At 45.2% G+C, this 22,757-nt stretch overlaps 1 protein-coding gene across 1 annotated transcript; it reads left to right on the top strand.

Moving 5' to 3' along the window:
- Nucleotides 1-7,496: 7,496 nt before the first annotated feature.
- Nucleotides 7,497-17,169, top strand: LOC115609578. Its single transcript, XM_030489973.1, has 8 exons — nucleotides 7,497-7,568; nucleotides 9,582-9,693; nucleotides 10,349-10,493; nucleotides 11,544-11,657; nucleotides 12,224-12,368; nucleotides 13,729-13,877; nucleotides 14,330-14,469; nucleotides 15,784-17,169. Exons 2-8 carry the CDS (start codon nucleotides 9,588-9,590, stop codon nucleotides 15,903-15,905), a joined length of 921 nt encoding a protein of 306 aa, XP_030345833.1. The 5' UTR covers nucleotides 7,497-7,568; nucleotides 9,582-9,587; the 3' UTR covers nucleotides 15,906-17,169.
- Nucleotides 17,170-22,757: the final 5,588 nt, after the last annotated feature.

Genomic DNA, 22,757 nt, shown 5'->3' with positions numbered 1-22,757 from the left:
TAGACACCTTCTGATGTTACTCAAGGAAGGAATTCCATTCCCTCTAAAGGACAAGCCTCTTCTAGGGCATCTAAGTCCAAACCAGATTACCCCAAATCGCCAGATGCACTGGGGTTAGGTCCTCATTGCCATCTGCAGGAGTAGGCAGGACAAGTGGTGTGTGACAAGGCCTTGGGACCTTTATAGGTTGACAAATGCTTCCATGAGAAGCTGTATTCACCTTCTTGATGTAAAACCCTTGTCTTCAGCTGACTTTCCATGGCCATGCTTGGCCTCCAGCTTGAATGAGAAAACCAGCCTACTGCATGACCCTGGAGAGGCTGCAAAGTGCTCTGTGAGGATCTAGATGTGCGGGTGTGCATACACATGTCTTCAATCATAAATGCATTTACTGTAGGCAAAAATGACAACATTGTTTGCAGTTATGGCATCCTTGTGCTTCCCGCTAAAGCTCCACTTCCTCACTTCTGACTTAACTGAAACTTCTCCTTTGGCTGCAATTTTCCCTTGTTGCTGCCATTTTCCATTGTGGTTTTTTTTTTGCTTGCCTCGGGCTTAGCTTGTTTCTGAGAAGCTACAGTACAAAAGGTCTTGCTGCTTTTTTGACTAGGCTTAGGAGGAAACTGATGCTTTGTCTTAAGTTTCTGACTGAAATAGCTGATTATTTTAATACTTCGATGTTCCGAAAGGCAGTTGGAAATTTGGTTGGAAGATCAACCTGGAGCAACGGATATGCTTTTTTTTTTTGCCTTTGAAAAGTAGCTAAATTATTCTGCCAAGTTATGGGTCTAAAAATCCTTATTCACATCCTTGTGGGAGAGGATAGAGGCTGGCAGATGTAGCCTTTAGAAATGGTGTTTTCCCTAAGACTAAGGGAATGGGGCAGTTGTGTGGAATGAGAACTGAGGTGAGCAGATGCACAAGCAAGGATGAGGGATATGGGAAAGAGGGTGAACAAAGCTTGTGTGGTGATATCTATGCAAGGGATTCAACAGGAAGGACTGCTGTCTCAGATTTGCCACAATAGACAGAAAACTTCAGTCCCTGCATTTCTGCATGGCCCCCCTAAAGCTGTGTAATTTGCTGCAAGGTTGTGCCGGCCTAAAGCTGTGTAATTTGCTGCAAGGTTGTGCCCTGGTCCACAGAAAGTGAATTGCTTTCAACTTGTATTAGCTGTGCCAGGATCTCATGTGGTTAAGGCCTGCCTCATGAGGAGGCTTTCAACAGAGATGCTATTATTGGTGTGAATGGCATTACATGGCTGAAGATGCCAGGAAAAGAGCACATGAAGGCTTAAAGGAGAGGCATGTATTAGTGGCTGCAGAACCGCCACATGTTTTGCACAAATTATCAGAGGACAAAGAACAAACTGCAGCTGCAGAGTTATGGTGACAAGATGATGATCAACAGCGCTAAAGCTGTGAAATACCCAGACTGGGAAAGGAAAAGACTCAATTTTGCATGAAGCTCTTGATGGGTGAGGCTTAACAGTGAGGTACAACATTGGTTGTAGTATCCACTGCTAAAGGGTATAAAAGATGTGTCCAAACATACAGGAGCCCAGAAGATGCAGTGAGGCTGTGATAGTTTTTCTCCATGTGCTTCCTGCTGCACCCAGACAGATGCATATGGCTCCATGCATGCGAGGACGTTGATGGAGGAGTAGGAATGGGATAGAATCAACTTATTGGATTCTTTTCAGTAAAAACCACCTTCACTATCTGTAAGGTCTTGCAATGAGTTTTCTTCCACTCATTTTCCACAATGATGGAACTAAATGTTCTAGTTCTGCTAATGATTCATGTAGGAGGTGATATATGTCCATGTGATGGTATTTTATATATACTCCCATTGCCTTTAAAAAAATACCTAAATAATTAGATTGCAAAATTGCTATGTTAAAGGAGTATTCATACTAATGCCAGACATTCAGCTGCTGTGAATTGAAGTTGTCTGTTTAAGCTTCATGCTTTCCTCTTGTAGGAAAGCCACTGCAATCAAAATGTTTGCTGTGTTCCTCATTTTCCAAAAGCTCAGCTACAGATGCACATTGCCCGTGTGAGAGGTGCATGGGATACTGTCAATTAGAGGTGACACTTCTGCATTTAAGCATATAAAGTGCCATAAAGATGCTATAAAGAAAATCAGGCCACCCAAGTTACGAAGCAGGCTTTCTGCATGAGAGGTTCTTGGTGACCTGAATGTTGCAGCTATAAAATAAAGGCAGGTCTCCGCTTTCACAGAAATCAGAAAAACTTGTGCTCTGACTGCAATCTAGGTGCCTTTTCTCCCTTACTATCTGCCTCTATTCCTGACCATGCTGGGTGACCATGTAGACTCTGCAAAGTAGCTATCTATACCCACTGGGGGCTTATGGACATCTGCTGTGCTGCTGTCAGTGCAAGGGGCTTGTTTCCTTGAGTGCCTTTTCTCTTTCTCATGGAGTTGTGGGGAGAAAAAGTCAATGCTTGTGAAGCATTCAGAGGTGATAATGGTGAGGGCAGAGAGAAGCTGCTCAGGAGGCTAATATGTCTGTATCCTAAAAGTCAATAAGGATACAGAAGTGATGCTGGTTGAACAAAGTACTGAATGGATGCGTTTGGTTGTGTGTCACTCCTCCAGTGTCAGAGGAGGACATGGGGCAGTTTTGTGAGCAACAGCAGTGACGCGATTGAATAAAGTTTACAAAATGAAGATTATCCAGCCATATAAATGTGTCCTTGCTCATCCTTGCTTGACGCTGTTCTTGTCATCTCTTCACAGTCATCCTGTTTGAAGGGGTGGGTTGCACAGGTGAGTTTCTGGTTTCTCATAGCTGCGTGCTGCCTGCCAGCTCCAGAAAGTGCTGCCTGCTGCTGTGCTCCTGCTCTGATGCTGTGGATGCTGCCTGCCAGACACTGCTGTAGACTCCTGGGCTGCCCTTGAAGGCAACTTACCAATGGTTAACCAGTAAGTGAGAACATCTGGGGAGAATACTTTGTCTCATGAAGTTTAGCTTAAAGACAGAAGTACATTGTCTTTTCTTTTTTCCTTTCTCTCAAGAGTGGGGCAGGGCTTAGTTTTGAGTTACTCAAATGTAATTTCAGCAATGTCCTTATTCTAGAGTTCAATGAAAAGATTTGGAGATGAGTCAATGAGTTTTAGCATGGTGGCTGCCTAAAAGTCTGGTTGAAAATAAGTGGGTAGTGGATTCCTATTGCCCTTCTTGCTCCCTCAAACCTAGGGAGATTTCCCTGCTGCCAAAGGGTGGGTCTGTTCTGTTCTTCAACAATAAAAAGCAGATGATTTTCCTTCTTAAAATACACAAAGGGGATTGCTAGCACAGATCCTCTTCACTGTGTGTCCATCCTAGTGCGCCCGGTCAAATCCCATCCCTTCTAGCAGTGAGGAAAAACTAATCCTTGGCACTGAAGGCACTCAGATTAACCCATTGCAGGATTAGGGTGCTTGAGCTGTTGTTAGCAGATTAGTATATTTGGTTGTCAACATTTGTTGAACCTGACCTGAAAACAACTTCCAATGAGTTTACTGACTCCTGGGTGCCAGTTTCCCTGGCGCATTAGGAAGGGCTGGAGTTGAAGCAAGTGGCTGTAAAGATTAAGCTGGAGCTCCAAGGGCGGGGAATGCTTTTTGGATTGAAATCCATCAATGCTGCTCATGGGAACAAAAGGCTTTGTTGCTCTGGAGCTGCTGAGCTCCTGCTTTCTGTGGGACATGACAAGGAGAGTTTGACTTGCTCCAGGGATCCTTGCTGGTGGCTATGTCTGGGACAAGGAGTTGTATGGGTTGTATCTCACATCTGCATTTGGGTCTCGCTTTGGGTGAGCTCTTCCCTGCCTGGGCACATCCTTTGGTGTTGAGAGCTTCTCCTTTTCACAGGCTATTTTGAGTTGCTTGGCTGGAAGCTGATATAACCATACCCTGGCACTGGCTTTGTTCAATTATTTCTGCTGGTCTCTTGATAAGAGAGAAATACCTCTGACCTAGATGACATCAGAGTGTTCCTTGGTGAGGAAAAGTGGCTTTTCTAGTGCTTTGCATTCTGGAGTTTCCTGCTAATGACAGTGTGTGCTGTGAAATGGGTGAAATGACCACAGATGGACTTTTCTCAGTTCCTGCACAGCAAAAAGACTCAAAATAGAGGGCAGGGCCTCCACAGTGGTAACTTTATGTAGAAAGCATTTGTCTTCAGCCTTCTGTGCTGGGACTCCACCTCTCTGTACTCATAATGTCTTATTTCAGCTACTAGCAGGAGAAATCATGGTTTTCTTCTTTCTTTAAAGAAAGATCTTCCTCTTGTCAGCAAGGCATTAATTCCAGTGTGAAGTCTGCTCATGCTAGCTCAGCACCTTGTAAATGCTTTCTAGTGCATGAGTGAATGACAGTGGAGCTATGGTCCTATTGCAACCAGTCCTGCTATTGTGTGTGAACTGGTGTCTGCGGTGTGCTGGTACGAGTGGAATGAACCATGGCGCTGCAGGGAGTGTGCATGGGGAGGGATGGGCATGGTAGATCTCCTTTCCTCCTTGAAAAGAAAGGTTTTTTTTTTTTCTTTTCCTGTAATAAATTACAAAGGAAGGCTCTAAAGATGGACCCTTTAAAGATTTTTGGTGATACAGGAAGAGAGTATGTATATTCCTCTGCTTATCAGTGGGAAACTGCCACGATGGTAAAATAGTTGTTACCTGGAAACTGTTTTCCTCTATCATGACCCAGGATCAATACAAACTTACATTTAAATCAAAGCAGCTTGTCTTCAAGTACTGAACACTGGCTGTGTTGTGGAATTGGTTCCAACGATTTCATTCAGCATTGTTGCTGAGTATCTTGATTTCAAAATGCATCCTTTCATGAATGTGAGTTGTATTACGTTTCCCTTTTTACACATGAACATTAAAATCAATGTCTTGACTTAAATATATATAACTGCATTTGTCACTCATGATATAATTTTTCTTCCTCAACAGGCCAACAAGGATTTTCAACTGAAATCTATGTGGAAGATGTAAGTCTAAGTGTTCTTTCAGTGAAGACACACTAGAAAGGTAGGGCCTTTCCATGAATGCTTGCTTTGAGTTGGACACTGGTATCTTAGAGCTGTAGCTGTACCTGAGCATTCCCATGTCTGGCAATGCTGTGCAGCCTAGTGAAGCAAAAGCTGTTCAGTTTTAACACATTTATAAGCACTAAGTACATTCCACTGTACTCCACCAACATACTTTAGGGGATTTCTGTAGAGCTGCATGATAAAATAACTTTGAATATTTTATCAGAGGCCTGTGTTGCAATTTATTCTGAAAAAATAACTTTGAAACCCAGAATAGGGGCCTAAAGCTTCTGCCTGGCTTTCTGTGGCAAGAGGACAAGGCCACTGCTATGGTGGCATTGCTTCCACTTGTCTCAGCCACAGAACAAATGCATTATGAAACAACCAGCAAGAACATGGGACAGCAAAAAGTGTGTGTTCTCCCACTTGGCCAATATTTTCTGCACACAAAACTTGCCCTGGGTTTAGATCAGTGTGGACCTAGCCGATCAGCTGTGCCTAACAGGCATGTGTAGAAGAAGCTTGTGTTAAGTGAAGAATTTCAGACCACTTATTCGCTGGATGAAAATGTCATGTCTAACATGCTGAGGTCATTCAGACTGTGTGATGAGTAAAAACATAGTAACTCTACCCAGCTGAAATCAGGACCTATATGCATGCTATACACAGTGGGCCACAAATAAGACCATATGGTCCAGTGTGGAAGAAGTGCATTGTAGATTTTAATATACTAGGAAGAAGGGCATACATAATCGTTCTGCTTGTATTTCACCCCATACTTGCTGTAACAGTGCTTATGAACTATAAACCTGTAACTCAAAGGCAATTTCTAGGACATGGGGTGAGTCACTGTGTACATATCTGGAGGGATACACAAAGTGGTGGAAAAGGAGAGAATGATGCTAATGCCACCACACTGCGAGCTCAGGCCTTAGTTTTCTTCGAGGAACAGGTCACGTATGAGCAGTTTGTGATCAGTGTGTAGAGCGTAATATCTGGCTGGTGTGAAATAATCATACTTAAGCCGCTGGTTTCCTCATCAGAATACCTTCAAAGGGTGGACTGCAGACCTACACTGATAAGACAGGCAATGGCAGTGTTGGCTGGATGCCCTGCCCTTCTCCACACCTGGCAAATCCATATTCACGTACGCTCTGGATTCCTGTTCCAAAGGCCAAGGAAGCTCCAGAAGGGTTTGTTCCCAACCCCATGATGTTGCCTCTAATGGTTGAGGATAGGTGCTAGTTTATTCACTGCCTTTATATTTGACATGCAGGAGTCCCCAGCAAGTCTGCTTAGTAGGCATCCAGACCTTGCTATGTGTTAAATCTCCAGCTTCCCCAAATCCCAGCTGTTCTTGCAGCTATCCTTGCAAGTGTCCCCATTCCCACACTGTAGTTGCACAAGATAAAGAACATCGTGATGCTGAAGCATGTTTTTAACTGGCCATAATCATTTAAATTTGAGGGGAAACCAGCAGAAACATAAAGTGAATGGAGTGGATGTGGTGAGACTGTAGCCCTGCAGCAGGCAGAGATGCAGATGGAGACTGATCAGTTAGTGTGACTTGCTCTGTTTCTGTGGGACTGGCTTGTAGTAGGGGGCAGGAACCTTTTCTGTATCTGTGAACAAAAAATTTACTTGTACAAAATGCTTGAAACCAATATCTTGAAATAAATCTTGGAAAAGTGCATTTAGTACTGCAGGTTTGGGGTTATCTTCTTGCCTGTCCTTTCTTTTGGGTTTCCAGAGTCCTTCACATGTAGGGATTACTCAAAGACCAGCTTTGAGGCCAGGTTCAGGGATTTTCAACAGTATGTGTTGCGCTGCAAGGAACAGATATGAAGTATAAAAATACAAGATTAATATACATGTGCTTGCTGTGCAAGAGAAGTTACTCATATCTATATGATGATTAGCCTTGTAAAATGTCCCCCAAGTGCCCAGTGCTGAGAGAAGCTTTCAGCTCCATCTCGGGCTATAGGAAGGTCTGTACATTGCTCACGGGATCCAGACCTTGCTATGTGTTAAATCTTCAGCTTCCCCAAATCCTGGCTGTTCTTGCAGCTATCTCTGCAAGTGTCCCCATTCCCACACAGGAATGCTGCCTTAGCTATCATTTTGAGATGCAATATTTAGTAGTGGAGTGGACTGCTGAGCTTCCCTCCTTGTGGTAGAGATAGGGAAAGACAAAGCAGGCGGGAGCCGGAGAGCACACACTCGTTATAGCTTTCGGTGCCAGCAAGTTGGGAGCGTGCGTTCTCTGCCTGTTACAAAAGGCCCTCGTTAAGTAAGCACTTATGCAAGATAAAATTGTTTTTGGGAGGCTTTAGCCAATTGGAGGCTGCATCTCAGGCAGGAAGTGTCTAACTGCTGTGGTTTTCAATTAACGCATGATTATCAATCTGCTGAAAGTTGTCTAAAATCTCTTTAGATAAGATTGAGCAGCGGAGACTCCTCAGCCCTGGTGGTAGCTGAATTACGGCTGTAAGACACTGCCAAAAAGCCTGTGTGGATCCTTGTGAGTAACATTTCTGATTCTTCTAAAGGGTGTTTGTGACTGGTAAGTGCAGGCAGGGAAATACTGCAGATGTTTACTGCTGGCAATAAATAGAGGGAGGCAGGAGGTGACAGACAGTAGTGAAACTATTGACTGGTTTTACAATAGGACTCTCCTCCTAGACGTCCGTAAGCAAGCATACTTCTATGAAGCTGTGTAAGCAAGTTTCTTCCAAATATGCTAACAAAAGAGAAATGTGGTGCTGAATTCAATTACAGGACTGCCAGGAGAACATAGATTTAGCCTGACGGTGAAATCAAAGGACCGTCTATTCCTATCCACTGTTTTGGAGTGGCCATAAGTCAATGTTCAAGGAAAGAATATAAGAACAGGATAAGCGTGCAGTGGTATTTCCTCTCCTACATTTTCCTTGCTTTCTGAAATCTGCAGGACAGTTATTTCCTGAGTCAGAAGTGATATCTTTAATAGTACAAGTGGATTTTTCTTTTCAGAATTTGCTGTGTATCCATGGAGGACTATGTTTTGGGGTTTGACTGATGTGAATCTAACTGGGATTTGACATCTTGAGTTAAATGAGATCTTCCACATAGGATTTTAATTTTTAAAGAAGGTTTTCTGTTTAGATGGAACTGAAAAGGGAAAAGCTTGTATGGGTTTACAGAAAGCAGAATTTCCCCTCCCACTTCCTTGTGATGTGTCTGGATGCAGCTCAGCCCATGAACAAAGCCCAGAACTATAAAACCATCCACTGAAGTGGGAACTGGAATTTATTAGTTCAACGCTGAGCAGCTTGGAACAACTCAGTTATTATTCCTGCCATTCCAGTTATTATCCAATGCCTGGAAGGCACTGAAGTGCCATTGTATGGAGAAGGCCATTCAAGTACTGAGCTGTGAGGGGGAAATAAAGCTGTTGCCTATAGGGTGGATGCATGTATGCTTACTCTTGCAGGTGGCACAAAACTTTTCCTTGATAGAACAAATGCTGGACTAATGGCGATCACTTGGGAGAGCTCAAGCCACTATGTACAAACCTTGAAAACCTGTAGTATGTAGATTTTATAATCTATAAAGTTCTTGAGGTCTGCTAAAGCATTTAAATCTTACTTGCAGCCAGTAGAAATGGAGGTCATACCACCATGAAAAGTTATTTGGTAGGAGCTGTAAGATTAGACATAAATGTGAAAAGCCACATTGAACCGAAAGGTACCTGGCTGCAAAGCTAAGAGTAAGGTTTTCAGTTTTCTTCCTACAGTGGGCAAAATTGATAGGCCTGTTTTCTTCAGTAAAACTCCAATATCTATGTAAGATAAGATGGGATCAATCTTACACTTGCTTGCTAATTATTTAGGTCTTAAACCCTGTGCAATACATCCGTAGGCAAACCCAAGCTCACTCTCATGCACTGTGCTAGTAAGGGATGGGTGGTGGCAGAGCAGCCTGTTCACGTGGCACTCTGTGGCTTCCCATCTCGATTCTGCAACCTAGCAAGTCCTCTCTGCTTCTATGGGTCAGCATTGTCCAAACCCAGCAGCCTTCCTGGGTGTTTGTGGTGTTTGCTCCCCATCTGAAACTTGTACAGGGGAACCATTACAGTCCTAGGGGCTGGTAAAGATTGTTAACAACCTCAGACATTGAGACAGGTTTTTCCGGATCCATGAAGCGATCCAATGATCTGGGGAGAGTTTACAGACTTAAACCCATGAGACACTATTAAAGGCACTACTACTAGAAATCCTTGAGCTGTTGGAAGAGTATTCTGGGGATGTATCAGTGGCTTGCCCTGGTTTTGGGCAATTTTCTGTGCTGCTGACATTCTGCCAAGAGGATGCTTGTTCAAAGAAAGATGCTCCTAGCCCGTGCAAGGCCTTTTTGGTTCTTATGAAAACACCACAAATAAATCATCAGTAAAAACTGGGGAATTCACAATGTTATTTCTAAAACAGTCTCTGGGACATGGAACAAACCCAGGCATACATTATGATAGCCAAGCAATATCTCTAATTTGTTGCAGGGTAAAATGGATGCCATGCACAAGCTGAAGATTTTGGTGATGTTTCTGGCTCTGGCTATTTTCCTGGCTATGGTGATACTGAATGCTGGAAATGCCACTGGAACATTCAAAGGTAATGCAAACTAACTCTTTGTTCAGAGGTGGATTTCATGCATTACATCATTTAATGATTTAAGGTGCCTTAAGTGGGTTAGATCTGTTTGTTACCTCACTGCTTCTCCAAATACACCTTTATCTTTGAAAGATGGAAGCAACTGGTGCATCCTTCAGGTATTACAGCTGGGTGACTGAAATCCAGTTCTTGAAGTCCAAGTAAATGGTCTTGCTCTTGGTGAACCTGGATCTAGTGGCAGGTGAAAGGCAGTCTTTGCACACACTGCCCTTGTATCCTGGTGAAAGCTGTTCAGGCTGCTGCTGTGTGTTTGACGGCAGTGGTGCCTGGTTTGAACGCTACCCAGCTGAATCTGTCAGAAATGGGCATTGTGCTTCTCTCTGGCTTCTTCATGCAACTGGCTTTTCTGGTTCTGTGTAAGAGGGAAGGTGCTTGGGGATCCCCACAGCGACAGTGATTCTGTAACGGATGTCTAAAGGAGAGCCAATTGTAGCATGTGGCTTGTTTTCACCATGTGCATCCTTTCATCTCCTTCAGATCCACTGAGGTGTGGCCTAAGCCTTGAGGACGATTATAGGATGAGGGAATTTAGCAGTCTTTCCCCATCCTTAGTATGTAGTAACACTTTTACCTGCAATAATGTTCACCACCACAGGTCTGTTCAGGTCAACTCCTGGAAACATCTCAGCGAAGTACAACACTGACTTCACACCAGCTGGCTGGACTTTCCTCATCTGGAATGTCATCTATGCCTGGCAGCTTGCCTGGCTCCTCTATGCCTTGTCGGGGATCTGTAGAAGGTATTTGCCCTGCTTATGGTATACATGAGGGACAGTGGCATTTCCCTTCTGTAGCTCAGTCTCTTACCCCCTTTTCTGGGCCTTCTAATCAGAGTAAACCCACTGTCATTCCTCTTGACATGATGAAGCTCAGCATCTCTCAAGTTCAGCATCAAAGCTGGGAAGCAGTTGGAGGTATATATGAACTGCTGTAATGTGTGGACATGTTACAAAGCATGTAAACTGTGAGGCCTGGCTTCCACTGATTGATGTGATCTGACAGTTAATGGGTAGTAGTTACCCATTGCTAGAGACTGAAAATCCACCGGGGCATAATGAGTTATGGAGCTAATGCTTTGAGTTTACTTGCTGTTAGAGATCAGGGATTTGGCATTGGGAAGTCTCTCGGTTAGTTGAACTGGACTTGAAGCTTTTCCTGGGGCTATAAGATCAATAACTGCCTCATGTACTACCATGTAATATCTGTAATATTGTGATGTCTTCTGTGGGATACACCTACACTGCAGCTCTTCTGTCAAGGGGGACCAGGGACTGCTTAGTTTGAGTATCTGCTGTTTTCATATGACTTGTGAGAAGTAGCTCAGTTGATAGTGGCCAACACTGAAGGTTGAGGGAAGAATGGAGTATGTGTTTGTACAAAAGTGATCAAGTCCATATACAGGTATGAGTGCGTACACAAAATGCATATATACATATGCACTCACACTGTGATCCCATAAGCCTTTTCTCCCTGGGAACTGGGCTAAAATCCCATGATCATGCCACTGCTACCACCACCAATGGCACAAGCTTTGCAGCATCTGTGGAGCAGTCCTTAGTTGTGGTACAGAGACCAGCAAGAGGTTCTGTACTGTGGGACAATGTTCTGATGGGAAAAGCCATAAGGACTGTGTATCTGAGAAGGATGCAGAGGAGAAACAGTCTGATATAGGCTGAAATACTTAACTCCAGTGTGGAGCCCCTGTTAGTATGAGGAAAATGAGGTCAGGAAAGCTTGGTAGGTCAATGCAGAAGAAAAATGCCTTTCTCCATAACCACTTTTCCTGGCAGGAATGAATTTGGATGTGTCTACATAAAGCCAGACTTGCTGCCAATACCTTTTTATGCAGTGTGGATACTCAATAATGGCCTCAATATTTCATGGCTGTTACTGTGGGACCGAGAGTAAGTTGCTTTTTGTTACAAATACTTTATAAACCTCTTGTTGTGACTGTCCAATTACTTGATTTTGCCCTTCCCTTATGTGCGAACACTTAATCATACCTGTAAAACTCCATAGCAGGCCTTGGCAAAAGGTAGCCTTCATAAAAGTTTGGGAGTTTGGCACAATGTTATCTTGCCCATGAGGTGGATTGGTTATTGAGGTCTAAAATCTCCCAAAGTTGCTGTTCTTCCATGTTGTTTTTCCTCCACAGGTAAGACAGGAGCTGTGCCTCTCTTCATAAATACAGTTAAGCTCCTTGCCTTGGATTCTTTTCATAATCATGGTCACATGAAGGGCTTATAATAACACCACTGTCAAGAGATGAAGAAATCAGTTGCAGTCAGGAAAATAACAACTTTGTGATTAATGGAGTAAAACAGCAATATATTAAAATGAAGGCTACATGTAGTGATTACCTTTATTAAAGGCTGATTAACCTAAAGACAGCAAACACTAAAGCTATGAATTAAGGTGTTATGGCACCACTGGAAAAATGTATACTGTGTGTGTATGTTCTTTGTCCTAGATGCCTCCTCCCAGCCCTGGTGCTCCTGGCAGCTCTCACTTTTACTACATATGCCTGCCTCTTCATTTCACACCGAGCCTTGAGAGCCCATTCCTCGTGGCTTGTGAAGGGTCACAAAGCTGAGCTCTGGCTCATCCGCATCCTAGTAGGTGACATTTGGGAAACTGTGCTGTTGGTAAATGCTAAAAGCTCTTTGCAGTGCTGCAGGTACCAAGAATGAAAGATTTAATGGCAGGAGATAGGTAAGGGAAGACTTCTGCCCTTACTTTCAGTTGTGCTTGCTGCAGGTGCACACAGGCTTAACTGCATCTGTTTCCTATTGGACATAATCTTGATCTTTGATCTTAAAGGTCTTTTCCAACCCAGTTGATTCTATGATAATGGGAAAGATTCAGAGCAAGATATATCCCTTGTACTTCTCCAGCTGCTACAGAATTAAGTTTTCAGTGAAGTATGAAAACTTCAGCTCAGACCTGTGTTTGGGGTGGGAAGAATATTTCTTGCAGGGGGAGAAGCCGTTGCTAAGGGTGGCTTCTGTTGCTGTAGCTGATGATGTCCCTTGTATCTGATTACAAGGAACTATCTATTTCTTGTACACTACTCAAGGCTTCAAATGCATCTGCCTTTGAGATTTGCCAAATTCTGGAAGAAAATGACTATTCTGCTGTTCTTGCGAAGAGTGGGTGTGTGTTTGGCAAACTGCACAGAAAAATAAGATAAACATACTCATATTCCATCACTGCTTTGTTCCCTCCCTGTGCCTCTCTCCTAGCTCAAACCTAGCACCCTGATCTCTCCATCCCCATCCAGGACACCTCACACTGCAGCTCCTTCCATGACTGCATGTGCTTTAACCACCTTTGATTCCTTTGCTTGATTTTGGCATTGCTCAGTGAGAAAGCTGAAAATGCCCATCCAAGGAGCTAGGAAGGTTTTCGGTGGAGGGGGAGTCTGCAAAGCTGGGAGGCTTTGCACAGAAAAGTTCCTACCAACGGTGCTGGAAATGTGTCTACATCTCTTGGTACAAACTGGGAGCAGGCTGTTCTTTACACCATTGTACTGCATTGTAACACAGGAAATGGGAATAGCTGGGTTCCCTATCCTTGCTCGGCAGTGACTCCAGCCCTTGATGGTGGCTCCTGCAGGCTCCATGGAGCAAAGATGTTTGCTGGGAGGTTGCTGAGATTCAAAAACCTTATTCTCTGCCGGTTACAGCAGCCTGCAACAACCGGGATGGGCAGCCAGGCAGACTGTGTGCTTTGGGGTGTGGATGGGAAGTCCGTGATGGGATTACAGGGTTTTGTATGGGGAATTCTGCAACTGGGGTGGATTTCTGGGGTACTTTGGGCACTCCAGGGCTTCAACTCTTCTCAGTTGAGAAGGGCTTTCCCTGCAGCTAGCTCCAGAAGGCAGGTTTAATTGCCCAAGTACCTATGGATCACAAAAGATCACTAGGAATTGCCTTTTTTTATTACTGGTTGTCATCTTGCTGTGCTATGTGGCAGGTCCAGAATGGGCTGGCGCTGTATGCAACATGGACCAGCATTGCCACCCTGCTGAACTTTGCCATTGTGCTGATCTACAAGTGGAATGTGGCCAATGAGACAGCAACGACTGCCTGTCTCAGCATCCTTGGTCTCGGCCTAGTGATATGGTAAGCATCCTCATGGGTTCCCACCAAACCCTTCCAACTTCTCACAAATGGGTTGGACTATCTGTCCCAATTCACAGTCTGTCCCTGTACCAACACTGAGTACAGTGGCCCCTTATAATTCATGGCAGATGAACAGAGAGCCTGGGCATAGCTCTTCTTCCCTGACCCTCAGCAATGCCAATAAGCACATGCTGTGGGCCAGGAACAGGGTGCTGTGACTTGGATGAGCCCAACCTGCCCTAGGTTTACAGATAAGGGTTTGATATGGAAAACAATATGAAACATGGCTTTTCCACCTAAACTTCTATTAAAAATTTATCTTCTGAATTTAGGTAAATGAAGAATTTTGGACTCTGGTCCAAACTGGTCTGCAAAAAAAAAGGTCTTTGTCTAATTCCTTTAAGGAATCAAACTACGGAGAAAATACTTACTTTGAGTCTTTCTCTTCACAGGTTTTATCTAGAAAACTTTGTCCTTGACAAGTATGTCCGCTATAACCTCACAGTCTACCCAGTGGTCATAACAGCTCTGACTGGCAGCGCATGCAAGAACTTCTTGCTTTCATTCCCAACAACAAATGGTGTTTTTATAGGTGAATCTTTTGGGTTATTTCCAACTCTTGTAAAAGGCGGCCAGGAAACATTTCTATATCTTTCCTGTTTATTAGGGGCAGAAAGACAGACTTGTCTCTTGGAAAGTATTATTTAGAAGGATTTATTAGGAGGTATTAATTTTGCAAAGTAAAGAGTAGAGCAGAAATCATTGCCCATGAGCCTTGGGGCTGGCTTCAAGCTTTGTGTCGCCTCGAGTTCACTTCCCAGTGCAATGTTTATTCTACAATTCTCCATTATACACTTGGGTTCTCTGTTAGCTCCATTTGACACAGGGTGGGCTGAAGGAAGAGCAGGGCTGGGATGAAGGCTATGGGCTTCCATTTGCTCTGTATCATTTGGGATATAGGATCAGTGCATAAGTTTCTGACCCAAGGGGGGTTGTATCTAAATTTCACAATTCAAAACTCTGTGAGTGCTCCTCTCTTATGCAGAGGTCAGGCTAGCCTTCAGTTTTCCCAGGATTATTTAGTTGCTGCATGCCACTGTAGCTGAGTGTAGTCATCCATTGTAAAAGGGCTCAAGCTGTCCAAATACTGTGTAATCAGTCTGGCAAAAGCTATGCCATTGAATGGTGTTACGCCAGCATGAAAGGGACTGAGCTGTGTGAGCTCTGAATCCTGCTGCAGCAGTTCGAGATGCCTGTTCCCACTCTAAGGTCAGCAGAAGCTGCCACATAGCAGCGGCTAAAGCTAATATCTGGACTGGCACCACTGTTCCAGTCACTCCAATGTGTGTTCCCTGTTGCTGTAAGAGCAGCTGGTGCTTGGTAGTGCCTAAAAGCACCCAACAGGGCTTAGCAGAGCTTGTCTGCCAAAGGCATGAGGGCACTGGAGACATCTCCTGATGGTGATGGCCACCAGGAATGTGAGGGTACATGTGATCTCTGGCACGCAGCTGTGTTCCTGCAGTAGGGGCATTTCTACCAACAAAACTTCATTTTTAGTGGTTCGGCTTGTTTGGCTGGTAGGTCAAAAATGTGCTTTTCCCAAACTAGTGCATGTTTTGTTTATATAGTTTAACTATTCTTGGAGTGTTTTGTTAATGTAATGCACTTTTATTTCTGTGTCCATAAAGCCCCCCCTTTAGACATTCCTTGACCTGGAAGCATTGGGTATTTAACTGGATAGCAGTGAAACTCTGGAATACAGCTCTGATGGGGGGGTAATGGCTCCTGTGCAGGGGGATTCTTGTTTTCTTCTTTCTCTGAATGCTCCCTATACTAGGAGCTATAATATGACAAGAGGTACTGACTTTCTCTCATGCACTAACATGACTCTGTGTTTGTTTTCTAGTTGTTCTGCTGGCAATTACTTGCTTCATTTTTGCTATTCGGCTGGGACTCGTTGCATGGAGACACTTTAGGAGACCATTGGAAGCATCAGAAGACTCAGACCCATCCCGCACAGTGGCCTGAGACGTCTGGCATGTTGTGGCAGACACCTTAAATGGAGAAAAAAGAATTAGCATCTGCTGGTCTGTCCTTCCAGTATCAATTGCCTTATGCTCTTCTGTTTCTTTCTATTCCAAATACAGATGCTTGTCTGCAAACCTCTCCTGCTCCTACATTCCCTCAGATCAGCTACTTGCAGCCCCACCTTGAATCTGTGCCCTTCTTCATTTGGTTTGACTCTGGATCAGTGGAGGAAAAGGTCCTTCAGCTGAACAGCCCTGTACACATCTGTGATAGAGCTGTGGCTCTCTGTTCCTGCCAGTGCAATGGGGGCTGTCAATAGGCACTATGCAGGCTTGCACAGACAATTGTTTATGGCTTTTCCTTGGTAGCTAATTTTCCTTAAAGCCAAGGTGAGCAGTGAGATGTTTGTCATTCCTCTGACCATTCAGTGCTGGGTTTCTGCAAGCCCTTTTGGTGTGAGCAGAAATCCTGCAGGCAGCAACTGCTCCCTTTCCTGCTTCTTTTCCCACATGATAAAGAGATACTACAATTCTAGATACCTACCTGTGCTGTGTCAGCTCTGTTTGATATCCAAGGGGGGAGAGAAGCAGTGACTGAATATTTCTGACACAAATGCAAACCTTCAACTTATTTCTGTTTGTAGCTCTGGAAACTGAAGATGCATTCACCTTTCAGCATACAGTAAGGTATCTGGCTCTCTGCCCTGGTTTTTCCCTTTCTCAATTACATTAGTCACTGTGTCACCGCCTCTGTCTCTGAACCCACAATAACAGCAGCTTCGCTGTTCCTGCTCTGCCTATAAGACAGAAGAGATCTGGGTCAGGCAGGAGCAGCGGGTTGCCTTTCCCTGAGCTGTGCAGTGCAGTTCGTGTTGGCTGGATGCCTCCTGCTGGAGAACGGTTTGTAGCCACGCTAGCAGGAGGTGAGATGTGCAGATGAGATGGTACCTGCTCTGGGGTGAAGCCTGCTGCTTCAAAGGAAGCCTGTTCAAGGGAAAAATAACTTGAACTGATAACGTAAGTTCATTCTGGATTGGTGCTTTCTCATGTAGCTTCATCACAGGAAGCCTAAAAGTGGATTGACTGAGTTGTCAGACCACTGCCTCTATTTCCTGTGCCTACTTGAGAGGTAATGGTGCCTTGCTGCTGGCTTGAAGTGTTTCTACATGGCAGATGCTTTCAGATGCTGAATATCTTGCAATTGTCTAAAATACCATGTGCTATCATTTACATTTAACAAAACTAAATCAGCGTCATGCAATTCCTCTTTTTGTCATTTTGTCATGTTTTATTCTCAAATGAATTGGGAAATTCCACTACTCTTCCACTAACTCCATAAGTTTCCAAAAGTAACTGTCCTGGCTGCTGCCTCACTTGTGCCTTGGGTTCCACACTGGCCCTGGTCTCTTGTTGGAGTCAGCTGCAGCTCCATTGCTGGGATGCTCCTGGATGTAGCACTTCCACTGATCATGCTTTCATCAACCTTTGAAGGCAAAGACTTAAGTGCTGAAGATTCCTCTACCCAGCATCCTTCTAATTAAATGCTCTGCATCCCAAGAGCCCTGCTAGTAACTGCCCAGCGGCCTCTCCATAAGCTGCTGCCTTTACTACGGTGGTATTAAATCCACTGGAGTGTGGATTAAGGGGTTCAGGCAAGGTGAGTAGTTGGTGTAAGGCTGTGCAGTACAGGGAGCCCTGGAAGGTGTTTTGTGTCCTCTCGAGCAAGAGCTTTGCAAACAGCTCCTGGACCAGGACATTAAACAAAGCCTTCAGTGTCTGTGTGTCTGTTCTGGCCAAATGACCAGAAACTGCACCACAGGATGCAATGAATGCATTAATAACCTCAGGAGAGTCGTCAAGGCTTCTTCAGAGGGAAGTCATGTCTCATAAAACTTTTCGAATTCTCTTAAGGACTTGAAAAGCACGTAGGTAGGTGTGAACTGTTTTACATTGCTGTTGGCTTCTAAAGAAGCTCAAGTGCTATGATACAAAAGGCAATGTCCTCCCAGTTGATTAAAGCTGGGAAATAGAGGGGGTGTTTCTTTCCAGGAAGGGAGGTTGCTGGTGGCATGTGTCATTACACCTCAGCTTGGTAATGTAGTCATTAAAACCCAAGGGATAATTTGATGATTGACAGTTATTTAGGATGCTAAAGAAGGGTGACTGAGGAATTGCATGAAGCTCTAATGAAACTGAAAGTGGACAGCACAAATGATGGAAGTCATTGTAGGCATTTACCAAAGAATGCATAAGGGGAAAACTGGGCTATGCTTCACCTTACAAGTGGTATGCTTGGAGCCACTTGGGCACAAAAGCTTCGAGCTATGGTAGCTATTCTCACCCAAATATTTCCATATGTGGCAGCAGTAGAGGCAAGCCATGTACCTGGGTGGGTTAGGAAAGGAGTGAGTTTGAGAACACCCTTGTGCATCTCTAAAGTTGCTGTGCACCCACATCTTGAGGGCTCTGTGCAGTTCTGGTCCTTGCACTTCCAGTAGATTATTAAGAGTTTGGGAAAGGTTTGGAGAACAATGGCATCAGGGAGTAAGATGTCTCTGTTCCCATCTGTGCACCCCAGAGCTGGGAGCACCTTTCCTGAGGTCACCTTGATGTGTGTGTGACAAGGCTGAGTGCTCTTTGTCCTGCCCTCAGCACTCCAAAACAAACTGTGAGGAAAGCCTCAAAGCATCAATGTGATGAGGTGCTGCAGCAGCACCCAGTTAATCTTTTGCAGACCTCCCTGTGAGAAAGCCCCTAGCAGCTGCCCTGAAATGATTAAACTAAACTAGCCCCAACCCCCATTTGGCCACCCACAAATAAGCTCCTGCTCCCCAAAACCCTCTCCGAGCACTATTTCCCTGGAGCGGGGGCAGGCAGAGGTTCCCATAGCTGTTTGAGCATGCAGTGCTCCAGCCAGCTTTGGGAAAAGTGGCCTTCCTTGCATCTGCAGCAAGGAAACAGGAGCCTAAAAATACTCTGCCTGCCCATTTTGCTTTCAGCTGGGGTGGGGGAAAACAGATGAAAAGGAAGTATGGACCACCTTCTTCCAGCCTTGGAGCTAGAGAGAGCCTTAAGGCTATTTTTGAAGGCTGGCTTTTTTTTTTTTTCCCCCTGAAATGCCTTATTTTCTTCCTTTCCCTTCCCCCCCCCAAAAAAAAACCAAACCAAAATCAACCAACCAAACCCACTGATGCATGGTTTTGCCCACAAGAGATTTTTCTTTCAGCTAAGCTGCATTTCATGAAGCTGGAAACCTGCCAGCTTTTGAGCAAAAATAACCAGTCTAGCCTTTGTTTCCATGAGTGATTATAGGATTTGGGTGAATTTTACTGGATTTAACATTTCTTGGAAAGCTGGTGGCCTTAGGAACCCAAAACCTGAAAAATTAGTTTTGTTGCTAAAAAGGCATTTCAGGCCCCTGTTACATGCTGGTGTGTCCCACAGCCCAGCCTGGGATGTGACCTAAGTCCCCCGAGCCACTTCACCTCCCTGTGGGGCTGGAAGATGGATGGGGCTGGCAAAGCCAGGGTTCCCGGGCTGCGAAGGGGTACCTTTATTTTGAATACTAAAAGCTGGGTTTAAACTTGTCATCCCCTGAAGGAATTTGTTTTGTGGCTAAATGGGGGGATAGGGAAAAGCAGAGTGATCTATAAGCCAATATCAGTTGGACAACCCCAGTGCTGAGTCCAGGGATGCTCAGGGATGCCACCTTCCCCTGGCTGGGACCAGCTCCTGCCCAGGCTCCTTCCCACTCTGTGCCTGAAATCCTCCATACGAGGTGACCTGTCAGTTAGGGATATTTTCTCTGGAGGGCTGTATCAGCTGAGCTAGACATTGCTGAAGCTGTGAGACAGTTGTTTTCAGTAAAGTTCCTGGGAAAATCTGATTTGGAAGAATGTTGCATGAAATAAGTTGTGGGTCAGGGGAAATATGCATTTGAACTGAGAGAGCAAATGTGTTAATTCAAAAGGAATTTCTGAAAACAAGGGTTATAAAGCCCTGGATCAGGCTCTCATTAAAGCCTATGCAACTTCCAGAGGAAAACATGCTCATTTCTTGGCTTAGGGCTCAGACAGCTCCTTCTCAGCCACCACGAGAGCAGAGGAGATGCTGAGACCAGGGCAGGCTTCCCCCTGACACCTTCCACCACCAGCAGCAAGCCCAAGCCCCAGGGCACCACATTCCCCCTGTGATGCTCTTGGCTATAGAGCTCAGCAGACTGCAGGCAGGAGGCTTTCCTGCTGGACTCCCATAAAACAGAGCATCCAGGCAGAGGACATGTTGTGTTACAACCTGATTTGTTCTTAGCTTGGTGTTACCCTCAGTACTAATTACTTTATATTAAAACATCTGTGAAAAGGAATAATGAATAAATAAAACTGAGCCTGATGGAGAGATGTTACACCATAATGCAAAGCACCAAAGCAGGATTGCCTTTCATCTGCCATTTGGAGCCATTTTGCAAACCTATTGCCTGGCTGCAGCCAGGGGTGATGGGCGTAGCAAGACACGGGCAGCAAAGCTGAGATATGAGCACAAGGGGCACCAGCCTCACTGGCCACCACCACAACAAAAACATGGATGAAACTCTCTTCATCAGGGACTGCAGCAATAGGACAAGGGGTAGTGGGTTGAAACTTAAACAGGGGAAGTTCAGGTTAGATACAAGGAAGAAGTTCTTCACTGTGAGGGTGGTGAGGCCCTGGAACAGGTTGTCCAAAGAAGTGGTAAATGCTCCATCCCTGGCAGTGTTCAAGGCCAAGTTGGGCAGAGCCTTGGGCAACATGGTCTGAGTGTGAGGTGTCCCTGCCCATGGCAGGGGGGCTGGAACTGCATGATCTTAAGGTCCTTTCCAACCCTAACTATTCTCTGATTCTATGAAACTCTTGCTGGTGCCTTGGTCACTTCTTAAGGTATCTCATCAGAGGAGCATTGGCCTTGGAGAGGAAATGCAAAGTAGGCTGGCTCAAAATGCAGTGCCCCAAACACTCACCCTCTGGAGCTGGAGCAAATCCAGTCCTCCCTGGCTGCACCTCCATTTTCTTATCTGCAAAGCAGAGATGAACAGGACAAGCCTCTCTGTGGAGGACTGTGAAGATCTCCAGATAAAAGCACCGAATACATACGAGGATGATTAAAGGCATCAGCGCCCTTTGCTGTGCACACAGTCTAAACACGCTCGGGCCATCCCAGGCTCTTTGCAAACTGTTAGATGCTTTCAAGCTAAATATTTACACGCACAGAGCCGGGACAGGCCTGTGTCGGGAGATCAGCTCTGCTCCCTCTGCCAAAGGCATCGCAGCAGAGTTATGGGCTCAGGGAGCGCTCATGCACAGGCTGAACACATGGGAAAAAATGCTGGAGCAGCCCAAGAAGCTGACCCTGCTCCTGGCAGAGCCAGGACACCAGCCAGGGCATGCATCAGCTGTGTAATAGCACAATGGTCATTCCCTGCTCGAAACTTTGAGTCAAAACCCTGAACAGCCACGCAAGGATGCTGAGTTTTCTCCCTCCTCTTTGGGAAGAAAGGGTCTTGAAGACATTTGCTCAGACAGCTGATAAAATGTGATGTTTAACCAACCAAGAAGGGATGTTGCCTGCTCAGAATGGGACTGATGCGGGTTAGAGAGTGCTGGAAGCTGGTAACTTGGTTTGTCTTGATGTTGTTCTAATAAAAACTTGAGCTTTTTATTAGAGGAAAGGAAAAATGGGCGTTACTGGAAAGAATTTGTCTGAAGTGACCCATGGCACAATTTTTCTTCATCCAAGAGAGAAAAAAAAGTGTGTGTGTGTTCATGCCTGTGGCTGCTATTGCTGTCCCTGGAGACAACACATATTTTGCCATGTATTTGCAGGAACAGAATGAAGGAATAATTTGCTATGAGATGGCCCCAGGGCTGGGAGAGGAGCATAACGATTGAGCAGAGATGTCCAAGAGCTGTGCCAGACTGATATGGGAGCCAAAGCCTGGGCTTCCTCACCCTACCTTAAGCCCATTAAAAACAGGAGAAAAAGTCTGCATGTTATCGCTGCCTTGGGCCATGGTCCCTGACAAAAATGCAGCCTCCTGGGAGATCCACTGCAAGTCCCCTCGTTCAGGGGGCACCTTGCTCCCTGCAAATGTGTTTCTGCCCCGTCCTACTACCCTTGACATGAGAAAGTTTTTACTAGGCACAGCAATGGGCTTGGGTATGAAAAGGCCCATTGGACAAAAGCTCATCCCGGATGCTTTTAAAGACTAGTACTCATAAGGAGACACCTACTGCATGCCTGATAACAGGAGCAGGAGCAAAGCTGTGGTCCATTTCCAGCATGCCCTTGTACTTTTTATCCTTGTGAACTGGGAGTGCTGGAAGAGAGCAGTGTGATGGGGTTTGTGCCTGTCTCCTGGCAGGGTCAGGAGATGCTTACCACCATGGTCACCACACAGCCATCAGCTGGGTCCACAGGAGTCAGAGCAAGGGGCTAGGGGGGTCCTGGTGCTCTGCAAGGTCTATGGAGCAGAAGAGCAGGATTGTTCCTGTTCACACTGGGAGCTCAGGAATAGTGCAGTTGTAGATGTGCAGCCTTGAAAGTGTGATGAGCGCTAAAGGGTTGGTCCATGCTTTTGCTTTTGATGATGCAAAAGCACACCTTGGGTGCAAGCACCACATTGCTTTCATTTAAATAGCAGAACAAGAAGAGCAGGAAAACACAGAGAGAGCACACGCCAGACAAAGTGCAGGGGAACTGTGATGGTTGTCAAAGCAGAGTAACTGCTGCCTTCAGAGGCATCGGCCACTGCACTGGCTGCACCCTCTTCCCCGGCTGCATCATCCCCATCCCTGGGGCATCTTCTTCCTGCATCACACTT

The sequence above is a fragment of the Strigops habroptila genome, chromosome 6 (genome assembly GCF_004027225.2).
Source record: "Strigops habroptila isolate Jane chromosome 6, bStrHab1.2.pri, whole genome shotgun sequence".
In the NCBI taxonomy this organism is placed as follows: Eukaryota; Metazoa; Chordata; class Aves; order Psittaciformes; family Psittacidae; genus Strigops; species Strigops habroptila.
The sequence above is the reverse complement of the archived record's forward strand: the minus strand, read 5'-3'. Positions and strand labels throughout refer to the sequence as shown.